Source organism: Hevea brasiliensis, chromosome 10, assembly GCF_030052815.1.
Source record: "Hevea brasiliensis isolate MT/VB/25A 57/8 chromosome 10, ASM3005281v1, whole genome shotgun sequence".
Lineage (NCBI taxonomy): Eukaryota > Viridiplantae > Streptophyta > Magnoliopsida > Malpighiales > Euphorbiaceae > Hevea > Hevea brasiliensis.
In genome coordinates, this window is record NC_079502.1 from 96646663 (window position 1) to 96665860 (window position 19198).

Genomic DNA, 19198 nt, shown 5'->3' on the forward strand with positions numbered 1-19198 from the left:
TTTTATTTAATATTTAAAATCAAATTTTTATAATATATTATTAAATTAAAAAAATAAATTTTAATAAATAAAAAATGCATTCATTTTGCACTCAAGAAATTAATTCGGGCGGTAGAAAAAATCATTCAATATGTGAAGTTCAAATTCCGAACACTTAATCATTCAATATTCTTTTTATTATCCTATTGTATTCTATGATATAATTTTTATTATTAATATATTTAAAAAAATTATATGTTACAAATTTATTTAATTAAATGGTATAGTAAAATAAATATAAAAAAATTATTAAAATATTTTTTTATTATTTTAAATATTAATTTATAAATAATATTATAATAATAATTGAAAATATTTTTTATTTTTAATTAATTATTAAATATATCTTATAAAATAATATAAATAAATTTTAAACAATTTAATTCATTAAATTATTAAATTAAAAAATTATTATAAAAAATTTATAATTTTATAACTCAAAATTATAAAAAAATAAAAAATATATATTATAAAATATTTTTTATCAGATGTGTGATCAATTCATCCATAAATTATTTTTTTAATTAAAAAATTTTCATTTTCTTTCCATTAAGAATAATAGGCAAAATATTCAATTTAACTACTGAAATTCAATTTAATCATTTTAACCTTTTTAACAATTTAATTTAAAATTTTTAATTTAAACACAATTTAATTTAAAAATTAAAATTTATGAATTAATTTTTTAATTTTGAAATTAAATTTTTTTTTATTTTTTGATTTAAATTAAAAATTAAATAATTAAATTTTTTTATTTTATTAATTTTTGAGTTAAATAAAATTGAAATAAAAATTTTTGAGTTAAATTAAATAAAAAAATTAAAAATAAATTATATTCAACTTCACCGATAAATGCAGGTATAATAAGTCAAAAGTAAATAACTTTACCATTTCTACGAGTGTCAAAAGGGCGCGAGGGAAGAGAAGAATCTAAAGAAGCAGCACGAGCAGCTTTTTCTGTTCTCACTTACAATATTTCAACAAAGCACTAAGCATTATCCTCGTGATACAGGGGGAGAGAGAGAGAAATCAATAGCAAAACCAAGCAGAGCTGCTGAAGGAGGAAGGGGTGTTTGCTGGGGAAAAATGACCGCCGGTGGATCCTCAGGGAGGTTGCCGACGTGGAAGGAGAGAGAGAATAACAAGAGAAGAGAGAGGAGGAGAAGAGCTATAGCTGCTAAGATTTATGCAGGGCTTAGAGCTCAGGGGAACTTTAAGCTTCCTAAACACTGTGATAATAATGAAGTCTTGAAAGCTCTCTGCGCTGAGGCTGGCTGGATCGTTGAAGATGATGGCACCACCTATCGCAAGGTATTTTTTTTCTTCGAATTTTATGGATTTTCTTTCCATCAATTTGTTTCATAGATCTACATGCGCGGTCTATAGATTTTGGTTTTTAAGTGGTTTTATTGAGAAACGTTTCTATCGATCTTGACCTTTGGGTTCTCTTCTTGGTTCACCTTGTCTTTATCTGAAATTTATTTTCTTCTGCTGTTGTATTTTATTTCAATTTGTCCTGATTTGAGCAAGTCTCTGGTCTCAATTTTTTTTTCTTGATTCAATTTATTTATGTTCATGCTTGATCTGTGGCATTCATGGGCTTTTTGATCTAGAAAAATTTGAGAGTAGATGAGAGGAGAGTTTGCTGCCCCCTTTGATCAACTCTTTATTTTAAGGGTAAATTTTCTGCTATATTTATTGTTTTTCTGAATCCAAAGTTCTTGCTTTATCATAGTTGTTTTGTCCTCCCATTTAATAATGACATAGGATTGCTGGCTGTTTTTTTTTCCCTGGTTTCGACTGCTGAGTTGATTTCTTTCTAGTATTTTTGGGTTTAATCTTATCAATAAACTCATTTCTCTGTTGCTATAACTTCCGGAAATCAAACCCTTTATTTTCTTTCAATTTTTCACTATGATCGATAAACAAACGACCATTTTCTTAGGGCTAATTCCCCTCTCACAGAGAAGTGAGCTATGGAAAGTGTATCCCACGTGATTGTGATTGTGAGAGATGCACCTAATAATTTTTCCTTTCTTAGGCCCTTTGGGATTGCGTTTCAAATGGTAAAAAGCCGGTTCTGATTGAAACGCAACCCCAAACGGGGGAAGTTAACCGTGCAGAATAGAAATTGATGATAGGAGCGAAGATCTTGTAATTTTTTTTTCTCTTGAAAAATATAGCGTTCACTTTCGATTGGAGTTAAAAAATTAGCTTATAAATTTTAAGAATCTCTTTTCCTATAACACACATCAATAATTTAATTGTACTTTCACTTATGATGTTAAGTTTTGAATTTTACTAACTCAAAATTTTATTGGTTCACAATTCAAATTATAAAGCAATGACTTAATAAGTTCATACATGAATATAATTACCAAAATAAAATATACGTAGTTAAAAGTTAATAAAAATTTTCACCAAATTTTGTATCCATCTATACTAAATATCAAAATTAATAAAAAGCCAATGAATGAAATTATGAATGAAATTATCAATTTTAATTATGAAATAGAATGAAAAGGAAAAAAAGAGTAGAAAGTAGTAATAGAGAATGGATAAGAAAGAAAATTGAGTCTTGGGATCTTGAGCTTTTATATATATATATATATATATATATATATATATATATAAGGAATTATAATTTGTTATTTTGATAGGTTAAAATGTTTATATAATTAAGGGTTTGAATTATGAAATGTGTTGAGTTAAGATTATGACGACAAGTGGATTTAGATATTGCAAAAGAAAAAATTTGGATTGAACTATGAGTGCAGCACTAATCCAGCTAGGGGCATAATGAATCCACCCAAGAACAAATATAAGAAACTCACTTTTTTTTTTTTTTGTGTTACAGGGGCAGTGGCCCTAGCTCCCATTGTCCATGGATATGATTCTTCAATCTTATATTATATGATGTTTTTCTGATAACATTGATTATTAACTCTTGTAGTCTTCTGTCACAGGGCTGCAAGCCACCCCCACCAGAGATTGCTGGCATTCCAACAAACATCAGTGCATGTTCCTCTGTTCAACCCAGCCCACAATCGTCAAATTTCCCCAGTCCTGTACCTTCCTACCATGCCAGTCCAACATCCTCCTCATTCCCAAGTCCCACTCGGTATGATGGAAATCCCTCCACATACCTTCTTCCTTTCCTCCAAAACATAGCTTCAATCCCCACGAAAAATCTTCCTCCTCTTAGAATATCCAATAGTGCTCCTGTAACCCCACCACTTTCTTCACCAACTTCTAAAAGTTCAAAGAGGAAAGCTGTCTGGGAATCCTTTTCAAATGGCTCTCTAAAATCTTTTCACCATCCTCTTTTTGCTGTTTCTGCCCCTTCCAGCCCTACACGCCGCCAACATCTTACACCAGCAACAATACCAGAATGTGATGAGTCTGATGTCTCCACTGTGGACTCTGGCCGTTGGGTGAGTTTTCAGGCAGTTGCTTCCCAGGTAGCTCCTCCTTCACCAACATTTAATCTTGTTAAACCAATGGCTCAGCAGAGTGGTTTTCAGGATGGAGTTGACGGGCATGAAAGATTAGGGTGGGGGGCCACAGCGGAGAGGGGGAGAGGGCTAGACTTTGAATTTGAGAATGGCAGGGTGAAGCCATGGGAGGGTGAGAGGATTCATGAGATAGGGGTGGATGACCTTGAGCTCACACTTGGGTGTGCAAATTAAAGGCCCATTAAGCTAATATATAATTAGTCTTGGGAACCTAAGAACATGGAAAATAATTGGAGTTTATTGTGCATTCTCAATGGTATAATTGGTGTGCATTCTCAACCGTATAATTGGACTATCTTAGCTAATGGAATGCCATTGCTAGGGGCTTACCTGTGACTTCTGTGATAGCGTGGAAACCTTGAATTCGCATTCGAACATGAATTCCGTGCATCCAATCTTTCCTTTTAGATGTACAGTTCCTTTTTCTTGAATCCATTGCAGGAATCTGAATTTATCTGATTCAGTCGCTTTTGAGCAAAATTTCTTGCAGGCTTTCATGGAAGGGCAAAGCTAAAGATCCCAAATTTTCTTGTACAGGGAAAAGATTGGTGCTAGTGGATTTGGAAGATTGTATTCTTCCTTCATCTGTTCATATTTTTTCTTCCATTTTTCGTTGATTATAGTGCCCTATTCACATGTTAATAGGATGGCCTTTGCAAGCTTCAAATATTTAGCATATAGATTGTGTATCTCGTTGGGGATTATTGAGCTGTTTCTCATGCTCTGTAGACTTTGAAGAAACACAATCTCAGAGCTATAATTGAAGCTGATCTTTACTTTTTGACTAGCTTTACCCGCAGATTATTATTATTTTATTCTAATAATATATATGTATTGTTCTAAAACAATTCTAATAACATCATTTAATTTAATATGTATATTTTATAATAAAAAATTTTTAATTAATTGTAATTTGGCTTCAAGTGTTAATAAATAAATAAGTTATTTATGAGATTAATTTTTATTATTTTAAATTATTTTAATATACCAATAAATGACAAAAACACATATGAGCTGTATTAATATATTTAAAGTTAAATGTTTAAATTTTATAATAATGTTTTAGTGAATAATATATATATATATATATATTAAAAATAATTCCCTTGTTTTTTAATTTAATAAGAAATTTAATAAAAAATATTGAATTTCAGAATTTTAGATAATTATTTTTTTTATAAGATAAAATTTAAATATTTAAAATTTAAAAATGTTTAAATAAAATGTTAAAATTTAATATGATAAGTTAATTTTTTTTTATAGGAAAAAAAATAAAAGAAAGATTAAAAAAAATTATGCTGCATAATTTTTTTTTTTTAATTTTTTAAGTAGTCGGCATGAGGACAAATGACTTGTCTTTATTGGTAATGTTGGTTTTTATAGTGATCAAAATAATTTTTGCTGGTTGTCAGATCAAATGGATTAGAGAGAGAAGGGAAATTTTGGTTCTTGGAAAGCAAATTGACAAGAGCACCTCTCAAATCGCTCACTTTGAGAAGGGGAATTATTGCCACAGGCTCACGAGACCTCAAGGCCCATCACTATTCCCTTCAATCACATAACTTGAAACCAACAAACAGAAGACTACAAGAGAACTAAAGCATATCAATAATACACTTACAAGATTACTATTTCCAAAAGCAAAACCATGCTCTATCATATCGTGAGAATGCTTTTGAAATGTCAGACTATATCTTTATCCTTCACAGGAAGTGCTTGGCAAAGATGGGGTCAAACCAACTCGAGCATTATTTTGGAAGAAGGTAGGTCTTGGAGTGTCAGACTGGAAATTGGGGTGGTGGGTCAAGCAACCATGTCAAGTTTGGGCTTAAGCCAGGATGGTGGAGACTGTAGACAATGCAATAATGGTGAAGAAAATGTATTTTGATTTTTTTTTTTTCAATGAAGGGGGAAGAAAGCAGAAAAAGAAGATGCAGAAGTCCAGAAAAATTAGAATAATTTGGGTCTCTGGCATAAGTAGGGCCATTTGCTGCTATTTGAAGGTTTGGTTTGTTATGTATGGAGGATCAATGCAGAGAGAGCGTCATTATTGTGCTATTTGTGGCATTTTGTGCGTCAAAGGAGCATCTTAGAAACCAAACCTCAAGAGGGCCCTCTTCTCATGTGATGTGTTTCTTTTTCTTCATGGTTCATATCTTTCATCTTTATATCATAATGTACCTACTACTCTTTATTGCTAGTACATCTGTGAATTTCTGAATTCTCATAAGATATATTTTGGCTAAATGAACTTTGTGCTTGTTTGATTCAAATAGTTTACTTTCTGGGAAATTTACTTTCGGTTCGATGAAGATAGTAAGAAGTCGAGGCATAGAAGTTAAATTTTAGCACTTTTTGAGAATTTGAAGTTTCTGAACTGAGTAACCCAACCAAACAAGTAATCACAGCATTCGTTCTCCATTCCCCTAATACAGTGATTACAAGTACAACATGATCATGCTAGATATGTGGGTTGAGGAACTATGATGTGAATATAAACCAACCAGTGGACAAAAGTTGTATGGGCAAATAGCCTCTCCAGTATTGGGCCTTTAACAATATATTTGATACCCAGATGCCCAAATATATTCTTTTCACTTTAAGGCTTTAGTCAGAAGTGATACATGAAGCTAGGATTGTGGAGTGACTGGTGGTCCTGAAATGGTCTCTGCTGGTGACCACCTTCAATCACCCATAGACCCACAATTTAACCTTGCACAACATCACCAATGGACTGTCTCTGCTTTCTTTACCAAGAATTATCATTTCCCATTTTACATAAAGACTGTAACTTTAAGGCTTTGCTCAGAAGTGATACATGAAGCTGGGATTGTGGAGTGACTGTGGTGGTCCTGAAATGGTCTCTGCTGGTGACCATCTTCAATCACCCATAAACCCACAATTCAACCTTGCACAACATCACCAATGGACTGTCTCTGCTTTCTTTACCAAGAATTATCATTTCCCATTTTACATAAAGGGTGTTGCTACACAAAACAGTCTGTGCATAACTCCTCTCTCTCTCTCTCTCTCTCTCAAGCCACAAGTCAATCAATTCACTAAAAAAAACCAGTATAGATCAATAAATTTATGTTCATTATAAAGCTAAAGCAAATGAAGAACTTGATTTGTCTTCATTTAGTGTAATTTTTATATCAATTTTCTTTTTCAAATAATTTTTTTTTCTCTAAACTCCTTATAATATTTTAACAAAAGAAAGGCTAAAACAAAAACCTAAACAAACTGACCATAACCTACTTCACATAAATCATGTGAAAGCATGCAAATAAAGACTTGCCGGAGGATCATCAAAGAGAGAAGTTCCATGCGCTTTAGAATTTGTAAAGGAAGCTGCGTAAAAAAAAAAAAATTGTAAAGGAAGCAAGAAGTTTATGAGTGTTTCTTAATGAAAAGGGTAAATATCTAACTTAAATTTGTAAGTATTTTCATAAAAGTTGTTAAATTTTAATTTTTTTCATAAAATTAATTAAATTTTAATTTATTTTCATAAAAATTATTATATAGAAAATTAAAGGTTTCAGATTAATTATTTTATAAATAAAATTATATTATTTTACTAATTTCTTGAAAAAATAAAAAAAAATATAATACATAAAACGTATATAGCTATTCCTTTGCTGTTAAATTTCTTCCTTTCTCTATTTCTTCTCCACCAGTAATAACTAGTTAGGTAATTTTTGTCACGACCCAACCTATGGGTCGGACCGGCACTAGGACCTGGGCCAGCCTAAAGCTCCCGAGGCCCGTAGTAAGCTTAATTGTTCATTAACCCAACTCTAAGGCCCATTTGGGCCCAATTTCAAGAAACCAAACGGACAGAGTCTGGCCATAAAATGAACTTTCTAACGGGGAGTTTTCGACTCACCCGACCTGTAAACACAATAAATACTCAATTGGGGAGCTCAGCTCACCCTCCACATACTCATCAACATAAAAATAAATGGGAGCTCAGCTCCCCCATCCAATCCATCAAACATGCATAGAATATTAAGTTTACAGGTCCAAAATAATAATTTAGTTTACAGACCCAAATCAAATAAACATTTCTAACACATGCGGAAATTCTAAGATTTAACAAGTTTATACAAACATTAGTAATCGACCTGCGAGGAGAAAGCGAGTTAACCTCAAAAATATCCTCCCGTGGCACGGAAAATTTTTGAACAGGAGTGAGCGTTCGACTCAGAGAGTAAAATATCAATTTTAACCATAATCTCTATAACTATCTAAAACTAATGCACCCTGTAGAGTGAAATACAACATCAACATCATTTTCACATCATAACATCAAAAAGGTAATTTGGAGCACTCACACACCCTGTAGAAACAATCATAATATATGGGAGCCGATCCCTATCTGACTCTCTTAAATCCAACCTGGTGCCAGCGAAGAACTCAAGCCGGACTCTTAATAAACCAAATCGGGGGTCCCAGCGAAGAACTCAAGCCGTGACTACCCGTCCTATCCATAGTCCACACCACATCACACGCACGCTAACGCACGCACACTGCTCCAAATTACCACAACAACATCATGGCACTTTAACAGTTATCAATGCAACATAAATCGTGTCTAGAGTTTAACTACATAAATATATGCATATAAGTGATGCATGGGCATGCTTGAACATATAATAATAGTGAAATTACAATTAAAATTAATATTTTACTCACAGACTTAACGGTGGTCACCGTAGTGGGCGGAAGAAGAAGGTATCTGGCTCAACTGACAATTTTATTACAATCATTTAATAAATTTGACTCAATACAAACAAAGAAAAAGACCAATACGTCCTAAGTCGTGCCGAAAATCCGGCAGAGTCTCCCCTATACCTAGGACCTACCCAACCTGCAAAATGGCTCAAAACACACTTCTATATTTACAATCCATATATCCTCAACTCAATCATATCACACAGCCCCCCCTGGGCCCATCAAATCAATCATCCATCACAATATGTAAAATTTCAATTTAGTCCTTATAATTGACCATTTTTGCAAAAACTGCCCAAATAAGTTCTAAAAATTCTAAAACTTTGCCCCGCGGTCCTTAGCAATATTACTAAGCTATTGCAAAAAGAATCATAATTTTCTAAGCTACCACGAATATTTTATGGATTTTTAATCCTATTTAAGCACTAGAAAATTACGAAAAAACAAGGTTCGGTTTTACCTTTGCCGATTCCGACTTCAGGGACGCGCTCGGGACATCTGACAATGGGGGGCTAGCCAAAACCTCGGTCCAATTCGGAGACTTTTCGTGCAGTGCATGCAGTGGAATTTCGCAGACCCGGTCAACTGTCGAATTTCCGCGAATCGAGGATACCTACACGAAGCCCATAACACGGGGGTTAGTACATAAATTTTTCAGAATTTTCTAAGCTCATTAAATGCTCGGAAAAACACTGCGAAGTTCCGTGGGACCCACCGAAAAACGGTGTCGAAAAAATTTGAAATTTATGTCGCCGCGAAGCTCTCGACGAGTGGAGCGTGCTGGTACCCTCGGTTTTCTCGTGGGATTCACGGTTTTCGAGAAATCTAGCCCAAAAGTCGAAATGGGCTAAAATCTTCCCGAGCAAAAATCGGACAAACCGCTCGATGGATTTCGGCGTTCTTGGTGTCTATGGAAAGCTCTCGCCGAGTAGATGATTTTAGACACAAGACCCGGTCCAATTGGTGGCCGGATCGGCCGGATTTTGGCCGGAGAAGCCGAAACGCCGCGCGCGCGAGGGAGGGGATTCGCGCGCGGTTTCCGGCCGTTCTGGGCGGCGGCCGGCTGGCTGGGGTGGCAGGGTGGCGGCGCCGGTCGGCTGGGGTGGCAGGGGGAGGTGGCTGGCCGGCGGCAGGGGAGGGAGGAGAGAGAAAAGAGAGAGAAAAGGGAGAGGGAACGACGCGCGCGGGGAAGAAAAAGGGAAGGGAGCCGGTCCGATTCGGTCGGTTCGATTCGAAATACAAAATTTTGAATTTTTACTCTGCCTCGGGACCGAAAACGAGGTCCAAAAATTCCGAAAAAATTTCAGAAAACTCAGAAAAATACGTAGACTCCAAATATATTTTTAGTTTTGCCACGTGGTCTTTAAATTAATTTTTAAAAATCATCAAAGTTTATATTTTCGGAAAATCGAACCCGATTTTTAAAATCCGAAAAATCTCAAAAAAATTCAAAAATTTAAATAAAATTAAAATACCAAAAATGCTCATAAAATAATAAAATTTAAAATTTTTGGGGTGTTACATTCTTCCCCCCTTACAGAAAATTCGTCCTCGAATTTTTACACAAGGCAGAATAAAGCACATGACTATACATTGAACAAATATGGGTACTTGCTATGCATGTCCCGTTCTGACTCCCAGGTGCGCTCTTCCACTGACTGACTCCTCCACAAAACCTTAACCATAGGGATCTGTTTTGATCTCAGCTGTCTCACTTGGTAGTCCACTATGGCTACAGGCTGCTCCTCAAATGTCAAGTTCTCTTTTAGCTCTATCACATCCGGCTGCAGTACATGAGAAGGATCGGGAATGTATTTCCTGAGCATGGAGATGTGAAACACGGGATGAACGTGAGAGAGGTTGGGTGGTAGCTCCAACCGGTAGGCAACTGCTCCAACTCTATCAGTAACCTCAAAAGGTCCAATATACCGAGGTGCCAACTTGCCCTTCTTTCCAAATCTCATGACTCCCTTCATTGGAGAAACCTTCAGGAATACATAGTCGCCACAAGAAACTCCACATCCCTCCGTCTGGGTGCATAACTCTTACGCCTCTTGAAAAGCTGTTTTCAGTCGTTCCCTGATTAAAGGAACTACCTCTGAAGTGTACTGCACTAGGTCTACATCATGCACCTTCGCTTCCCCCATTTCTGTCCAACACAGAGGAGACCTACACTTTCTTCCATATAATGCCTCATAGGGTGCCATCCCTATGCTGGAGTGATAACTGTTGTTGTAGGCAAACTCCACCAAAGCTAGCTGCTCATCCCATTGACCTCCAAAATCCAAGACACTCATGCGAAGCATGTCTTCCAGTGTTTGGATTGTCCTTTCTGACCGTCATGCATCGAGGGTGGAAAGCCGCATCAAGTTCAACTGTGTGCCAAGTGCCTCCTGCAACTTTCTCCAAAACCGAGAAGTGAACTGGGGCCCTCTGTCAGATATTATGGAAGCCGAAACTCCATGCAATCTGACTATTTCTCGAATGTAGAGCCGAGCATACTGTGCCACAGAATATGTAGTCTTCACAGGTAAGAAGTGAGCTGATTTGGTCAAGCGGTCTACAATTACCCATATCGAATCATATCCTCACGTGGTACGAGGCAACCCAGTCACAAAATCTATAGTAATCATTTCCCACTTCCATTCTGGGATAGGGAGCTCTTGCAGCTTCCCTGACGGTCTCTGATGTTCAAACTTCACCTTCTGACAAGTCAAGCACTTGGACACAAAATCTGCTATGTCTCTCTTCAGGCCATTCCACCAATAGCTATCTTTCACATCATGGTACATCTTGGTGGAACCTGGGTGGACACTGTACAGTGTGTAGTGTGCCTCTCGCATGATTTCATTCCTGAGATTGTCCACATTGGGCACACATATCCTCAAACCATGCACTAGGGCGCCATCATTGGCAAATCCAAACTCACCACCTTTACCTTGCTGTACTCTTTCTATGATCTTCATCAATTGTTGGTCTCTGTGCTGGGAAACTCTAACTCTGTCTCTCAAGTCTGGCCTCACTGAAAAATGAGCCAGCAATACCCCCTCATCTGAAAGATCTAGGATTAAACCTTGATCCATCAACTCATGTACCTCCTGAATCAATGGTCTCTTCTCTACTGAAATGTGCGCCAAACTGCCAGAAGATTTTCTGCTCAAAGCATCTGCTACAACATTGGCCTTCCCAGGGTGGTACTGGATGGTGCAATCATAGTCCTTTAGAAGCTCCATCCGTCTCCTCTGTCTCAAGTTTAAATCCCTCTGTTGGAAGATGTACTTTAAACTCTTGTGGTCGGTGTATATCTCGCACACTTCACCATACAGGTAGTGTCTCCAGATTTTTAGTGCAAAGATTACAGCCGCCATTTCCAAATCATGGGTGGGGTAGTTCTGCTCATGCCTCTTCAGCTGCCTTGATGCATAAGCCACTACCTTTCCATTCTGCATCAAAACACACCCTAGGCCAACTCTGGAGGCGTCACAATACACGGTGTACCCTTCACCACTCATAGGTAGTGTCAACACAGGGGCAGTGGTTAGACACTCCTTAAGCTTCTGGAAACTCTCCTCACAGTCATCTGTCCAAATGAATGGAACATTCTTCCGGGTTAACTTAGTTAGGGGAGCTGCTATCCTGGAGAAATCTTGCACAAAATGCCTGTAGTAGCTAGCTAAACCCAGAAAACTTCGCACCTCAGTGACTGTTGTAGGCCTAAGCCAATCGATTCTGACTTCAATTTTCTTGGGATCCACTTGAATACCGTCACTAGAAACCACGTGTCCCAAGAATGAGTTGCTTTATAGCCAAAATTCACATTTCGAAAATTTGGCATATAGCTGGTGCTCTCTCAAAGTCTGCAACACCATCCTCAAGTGCCACACGTGTTCTTCCTCGGTCTGAGAGTATACCAAAATGTCATCTATGAATACGATGACAAAACGGTCCAAAAATGGCTTGAACACCCTGTTCATCAAGTCCATGAAGGCTGCTGGTGCATTAGTGAGTCCAAAAGACATCACCAAGAACTCATAATGACCATATCTTGTCCTGAAAGCCGTTTTGGACACGTCCTCATTCCTGATTCTCAACTGATGGTAGCCTGATCGCAGGTCTATCTTGGAAAAGAATCTAGCCCCTTGGAGCTGATCAAACAGGTCATCGATCCGAGGAAGTGGATACTTGTTCTTCACAGTCACCTTGTTCAGCTGTCTGTAGTCAATACACAACCTCAATGACCCATCCTTCTTTCTCACAAATAGAACAGGAGCACCCCAGGGTGAAGTGCTCGGACGTATGAAACCCTTGTCCAAAAGCTCCTGTAGTTGCTCCTTCAGCTCTTTCAATTCTGCTGGTGCCATCCTGTAAGGTGGCATTGATATGGGGTTTGTACCCGGCACAACATCAATGCAAAACTCTATTTCCCTTCCTGGTGGCAACCCTGGAAGCTCCTCTGGGAAGACATCCATAAATTCTCTGACAACAGGAACATTTTCCATGCTGACACCTTCTACAGATGTATCTCTCACCAATGCCAAATACCCTTGGCATCCACGCCTCAACATTTTTCTAGCACTAATTGCTGACACCAAATTATATGGAGCCACGCTCCTATCAACATCAAAGCTAAACTCTTCCACACCAGGTATGTGGAAATACACCTTTTTGTTCCTGCAGTCTAAAGTGGCATAGTGAGTTGACAACCAATCCATCCCCAGGATTACATCAAAATCCATTACTGGTAGAGGAACCAAGTCTGCTGGGAGGATCTTTCCATCCACTACCACTGGGCTACCCGGAAAAACCATATCTACATCTATGTTGTCACTAAGCGGGGTAGCTACCGACAAAGGACATTCTAAGGTTGTAGGGTTTCTACCCAACCTCATGACAAACACAGGGGAGACAAATGAGTGCGTAGCACCCGGATCTATTAAAACACGAGCCTCATAAGAACAAACCAGAAGAATACCTGCCACAACTGCATTTGAAGCCTGAGCATCCTGGTGGGTCAGGGTGAAAACCCGAGCTTGACCCCTACCCTGAGTGGCAGAACCCTGATACTGACTTCTACCTCCTGATCTGCCTCCAAATCCACGTCCCCCTTGTCCTCGGCCCTGTTGGCCATCGAATCGATCGCCGCCATGCCGAAGCACCTGGATACAACTGGCGAGGAACATTTGCAACAGAACCCTGTGACCCCATCTGTGGCTCACTGAAAACGGGGCATTCTCTAGCAAAGTGACCCGGTTGGCCACACCTGAAGCATACTCCTGATCCCATCAAACAAGGTCCTGAATGTCCTCTTCCACACTGTGCACAAGGTGCCAAGGAGGATCCTGAACCGCACCTAATCGCTGCACTGAATCGTGACCACTGCTGGATCCGTACCCTGGTCTGAATCCTCGAGGTTTGTGTCTAAAACCACTCTTCTTGTTCCTACTTTTTCCTCTGTAATTACTCTGGCCACCACTGTCCGGAGTACCCATGGAAGGGACACCTGAGGAACCCTCTGCTCTGTTTTTCTTTGCTCTCCCGCTGTCATCCGCAGCATAGCTAATCTCAATCTGTCTGGCTCGATCAACCACCACATCAAAAGACTGATTAGACATCATGGCCAGGTTCGCATACCTCCTGTCAAGCCCCTTTAGGAATCTCTTCACCTTCATAGTTTCAGAGCTCTGCTGCGGGGCATATCTGCTCAATTCGAAATTCAGAGCATATTCATCTACTGCACTGCCATTCGTCTTAAGGCCTCAAAGGCCCACCGCTTCGATCTCTGAAGCTTTCGCACAAACCGATTGATAAAAGTTCCACAACCGAGCCCATGTCAAACCCTCCATCCGGTAACACGTAGTCATTCATCCATTGTCTAGGCATAGGCCCCATGACATGCCGCATACACTCTATCGCCTTCTATCGGGCCAATCAGACTTCTGCACGTCTGCAGGAATCCAAAAACCGATATGCATCGTCTGACACATCATAAGTACCAGGCACCAACTTCTTGAAATTAATTATCTGTTTATAAGGTTCCCCTCTTGGTGCGGTGGACTGCTGCTGTTGTGGAGGGTGGACCATATACTGCGCCATCATGTCGATGGTTCTTTGCAGACCAGCTAGAGTAGCTGCCATGGGGTCCATGGGACCCTGTGCCATAAAGGACCGATCTCAGATCGGGGTGGCTGCTCCTCTACTTGAGCAGCTCTAGGCCTCCTACCGCCTCCTCGGGCCGGCGCCTCATCCTGTGCCGACACCTCGTCAGGCACATCTGGTTCTGGTGCAGTGGCAGCTCTCCTGCTTCTACGCATTTTCCTGAAATTCAGCAGCATTAGCCCACAAAAATTCAAAACTGCTCATTACACAGCTCTATAGACTCATATTTATACATAATATATGGAGCAGAAACTAGAAGCAAAGACGACAATGCAAGACGAATGTGAACCCTATTTTTCCGCATGTGACTCCTAGTAGACTCTTTCCAACACTTTAGACAAACATTCCCTAAGAATCTGGAGCCTAAGCTCTGATACCACATTTGTCACGACCCAACCTATGGGCCGGACCGACACTAGGACCTGGGCCAGCCTAAAGCCCCCGAGGCCCGTAGTAAGCCTAACTGTTCATTAACCCAACTCTAAGGCCCATTTGGGCCCAATTTCAAGAAACCAAACGGACAGAGTCCGGCCATAAAATGGACTTTCCAACGGGGAGTTTTCGACTCACCCGACCTGTAAACACAATAAATACTCAATTGGGGAGCTCAGCTCACCCTCCACATACTCATCAGCATAAAAATAAATGGGAGCTCAGCTCCCTCATCCAATCCATCAAACATGCATAGAATATTAAGTTTACAGGTCCAAAATAATAATTTAGTTTACAGACCCAAATCAAATAAACATTTCTAACACATGCGGAAATTCTAAGATTTAACAAGTTTATACAAACATTAGTAATCGACCTGCGAGGGAGAAAGCAGGTTAACCTCAAAAATATCCTCCTGTGGCCTGGAAAAATTTTTGAACAGGAGTGAGCGTTCGACTCAGAGAGTAAAATATCAATTTTAACCATAATCTCTATAACTATCTAAAACTAATGCACCCTGTAGAGTGAAATACAACATCAACATCATTTTCACATCATAACATCAAAAAGGTAATTTGGAGCACTCACACACCCTGTAGTATCAATCATAATATATGGGAGCTGATCCCCTATACAGCTCTCTTAAATCCAACCTGGTGCCAGCGAAGAACTCAAGCCGGACTTTCGCTTAATAAACCAAATCGGGGGTCCCAGCGAAGAACTCAAGCCGTGACTACCCCCCGAAGGATCGGGTCCCAGCGAAGAACTCAAGCCGTGACTACCCGTCCTATCCATAGTCCACACCACATCACACGCACGCCAACGCACGCACACTGCTCCAAATTACCACAACAACATCATGGCACTTTAACAGTTATCAATGCAACATAAATCGTGTCTAGAGTTTAACTACATAAATATATGCATATAAGTGATGCATGGGCATGCTTGAACATATAATAATAGTGAAATTACAATTAAAATTAATATTTTACTCACAGACTTGACGGTGGTCACTGAGGCGGCTGGGCGGAGGAAGAAGGCTGTCCTGGCTCACCTGACAATTTTTATTACAATCATTTAATAAATTTGACTCAATACAAACAAAGAAAAAGACCAATACGTCCTAAGTCGTGCCGAAAATCCGGCAGAGTCTCCCCTATACCTAGGACCTACCCAACCTGCAAAATGGCTCAAAACACACTTCTATATTTACAATCCATATATCCTCAGCTCAATCATATCACACAGCCCCTCCTGGGCCCATCAAATCAATCATCCATCACAATATGTAAAATTTCAATTTAGTCCTTATAATTGACCATTTTTGCAAAAACTGCCCAAATAAGTTCTAAAAATTCTAAAACTTTGCCCCGCGGTCCTTAGCAATATTACTAAGCTATTGCAAAAAGAATCATAATTTTCTAAGCTACCACGAATATTTTATGGATTTTTAATCCTATTTAAGCACTAGAAAATTATGAAAAAACAAGGTTCGGTTTTACCTTTGCCGATTCCGACTTCGGGGACGCGCTCGGGACGTCTGACAATGGGGGGCTAGCCAAAACCTCGGTCCAATTCGGAGACTTTTCCGGTAACGGGTCTGTCTGGCCAGAATTTCGCAGACCCGGTCAACTGTCGAATTTCCGCGAATCGATGATACCTACACGAAGCCCATAACACGGGGGTTAGTACATAAATTTTTCAGAATTTTCTAAGCTCATTAAATGCTCGGAAAAACACTGCGAAGTTCCGTGGGACCCACCGAAAAACGGTGTCGAAAAAATTTGAAATGTATGTCGCCGCGAAGCTCTCGACGAGTGGAGCGTGCTGGTACCCTCAGTTTTCTCGTGGGGTTCACGGTTTGTGAGAAATTTAGCCCAAAAGTCGAAATGGGCTAAAATCTTCCCGAGTAAAAATCGGACAAACCGCTCCATGGATTTCGGCGTTCTTGGTGTCTATGGAAAGCTCTCGCCGAGTAGATGATTTTAGACACAAGACCCGGTCCAATTGGTGGCCGGATTGGCCGGATTTTGGCCGGAGAAGCAGAAACGCCACGCGCGCGAGGGAAATTTCACGTGCTTCCGTTGGCGCGGCCACTGGGTGGGTGTGGCGGGTGGCCTACTGGGTGGCAGTGGGAGGTGGTGGCGGGGAGGGAGGAGAGAGAAAAGAGAGAGAAAAGGGAGAGGGAACGACGCGCGCGAGGAAGAAAAAGGGAAGGGAGCCAGTCCGATTCGACCGGTCCGATTCGGTCCGGTTCGATTCGGCCGGTTCGATTCGAAATACAAAATTTTAAATTTTACTCTGCCTCGAGACCGAAAACGAGGTCTAAAAATTCCGAAAAAAATTTCAGAAAACTCAGAAAAATACGTAGACTCCAAATATATTTTTAGTTTTGCCACGTGGTCTTTAAATTAATTTTTAAAAATCATTAAAGTTTATATTTTCGGAAAATTGAATCCGATTTTTAAAATCCGAAAAATCTCAAAAAAATTCTCAAAATTTAAATAAAATTAAAATACCAAAAATGCTCATAAAATAATAAAATTTAAAATTTTTGGGGTGTTACAATTTTATTTATAAATTAATTGACAGGTCAGTAAATTTTATAAAAACACACATAAATTTAAATGTCTGCTTATAATAATTATCCTAATGGAAAGATTTTTTTGTCCTTTAAAATATGACACAATATTCAATAATCATTTTCGTCCTTAAATAAAATTTGCAGTCAAATAATCATTTTATATTTTAATTTTAACTAAATAAATCTAAAAATAACAGTATTAATCAATGGTGTTAAAAAAATTAATAAAATATATTGTTAATGAATACAATATTAACCATTTTAATTTGTGAGAAAAGAATAATCTTTTTAATTAAGTGTGACAATAAGGACCATTATTTGTGAATACAAATGCTCATTGTTTTCTTTGCAAAAAAACCAGAAACTTAAATCAACAACTATATAATCTATGTGATATCTTCAAATTTAATTAGATATTGGTCTAAAATTAAATTAAAATCGACTGGTTCGGTTCATAATTATTTTTTTTAAACGGTATCAAAAATTAATTTAAAATTAAATTTATATATTTTAATGGTTATAAAAACTTTAAAATAATTAAATAATTTTTTAATAACATTTAATATATTACTTTTTCACAAAATATTTTTAATCAATATTTAATTAAGAAGCTAATTAGCATTGTTAAATTTTGTACACTATATACTTATAATAATGTAGCCAACTAGTGACATAATCATAACTATGAATTATCCATTTTTATACACTCGTAGAGCAAATGTACCACATTTAGGATAGGGATCAACCATAATTATGTGTTGTCCATTTTAAGAGACTTAAAAGAACGAGTGTCTTTAAGTATTATCAACATGGGCAAGCTAAATAACTTATGTGTTGCCCATTAGGCGATGCTTATAGAATAAGCATATGGCAAGTTTGTGACACCATGAACATAATAAAGAACCTATGCATTACTTATTTGGCGATGCCCATTAAAAAAAAATATTGGCAAGTTAATGTTATTATACAAAGACATTATTATATCATAAAATTATGAATTAACGACACTTTTAGTAATGTAAATATAATATTAATATGTATTTAAATATGTTAATTAGTGTTGTTAAATTAAATTATTAACGTCGCTAACAACTTGTATTTTCTTTTCGCGTGAGCTTCCATTCTCCACGGCGACGAGACCAAAGACGAAGTTTGAATCTAGTAATTGGATGGGGAAGGAATGAATGGAAAACATGCCGTGGTCCTCACTCCTCAGGCTTCACGTTCAACGCAGCCAGTGGGGAAGCTGTGCGCTGTGCTGGTCAGCGTGAAACTCCCACGAAGTAGGGAGTCAGAAAATTTTTGTGACGTAAGGTAAAGGTGATTTCATGTAAAATTAATATATAAATTAATTACAAAAAATAATAAATTAATTAATATATAAAATAATAAATTAATTTATTAAATATTTACTTGACAATCAATATTTTTATTACATTTTTTTTTTTGGAGGGGAGAGCATGGCCTTCTAGTCCATCATAAACTCCGTCACTAATTTGAGCTAATATTAAAATAATAGTATAATTTTGATTATCAAAATATTAGAAAATGATGGGAAAACAGAATCTTCATCGTAAAGGAAAACAATGAAAAACAAGTTAAAACTATTTTTAAAATCTTAATTAAATTAAAAAAAAAAACTTGCAAATGTAAACAGAAAACCCTATTTTCTTGTTTTGTTAATTTTTCTAAAAACTATCACAAATTTTCAAAGCAAACAAGTCCTTAGTTTATT

At 37.9% G+C, this 19198-nt stretch overlaps 1 protein-coding gene across 1 annotated transcript; it reads left to right on the forward strand.

Moving 5' to 3' along the window:
- Window positions 1–919: 919 nt before the first annotated feature.
- On the forward strand, window positions 920–4341 carry LOC110670004 (BES1/BZR1 homolog protein 2). Its single transcript, XM_021831919.2, has 2 exons — window positions 920–1350; window positions 3006–4341. The coding sequence occupies exons 1-2, from the start codon at window positions 1126–1128 to the stop codon at window positions 3726–3728; spliced, it is 948 nt and encodes a 315-aa protein (XP_021687611.2). The 5' UTR covers window positions 920–1125; the 3' UTR covers window positions 3729–4341.
- Window positions 4342–19198: the final 14857 nt, after the last annotated feature.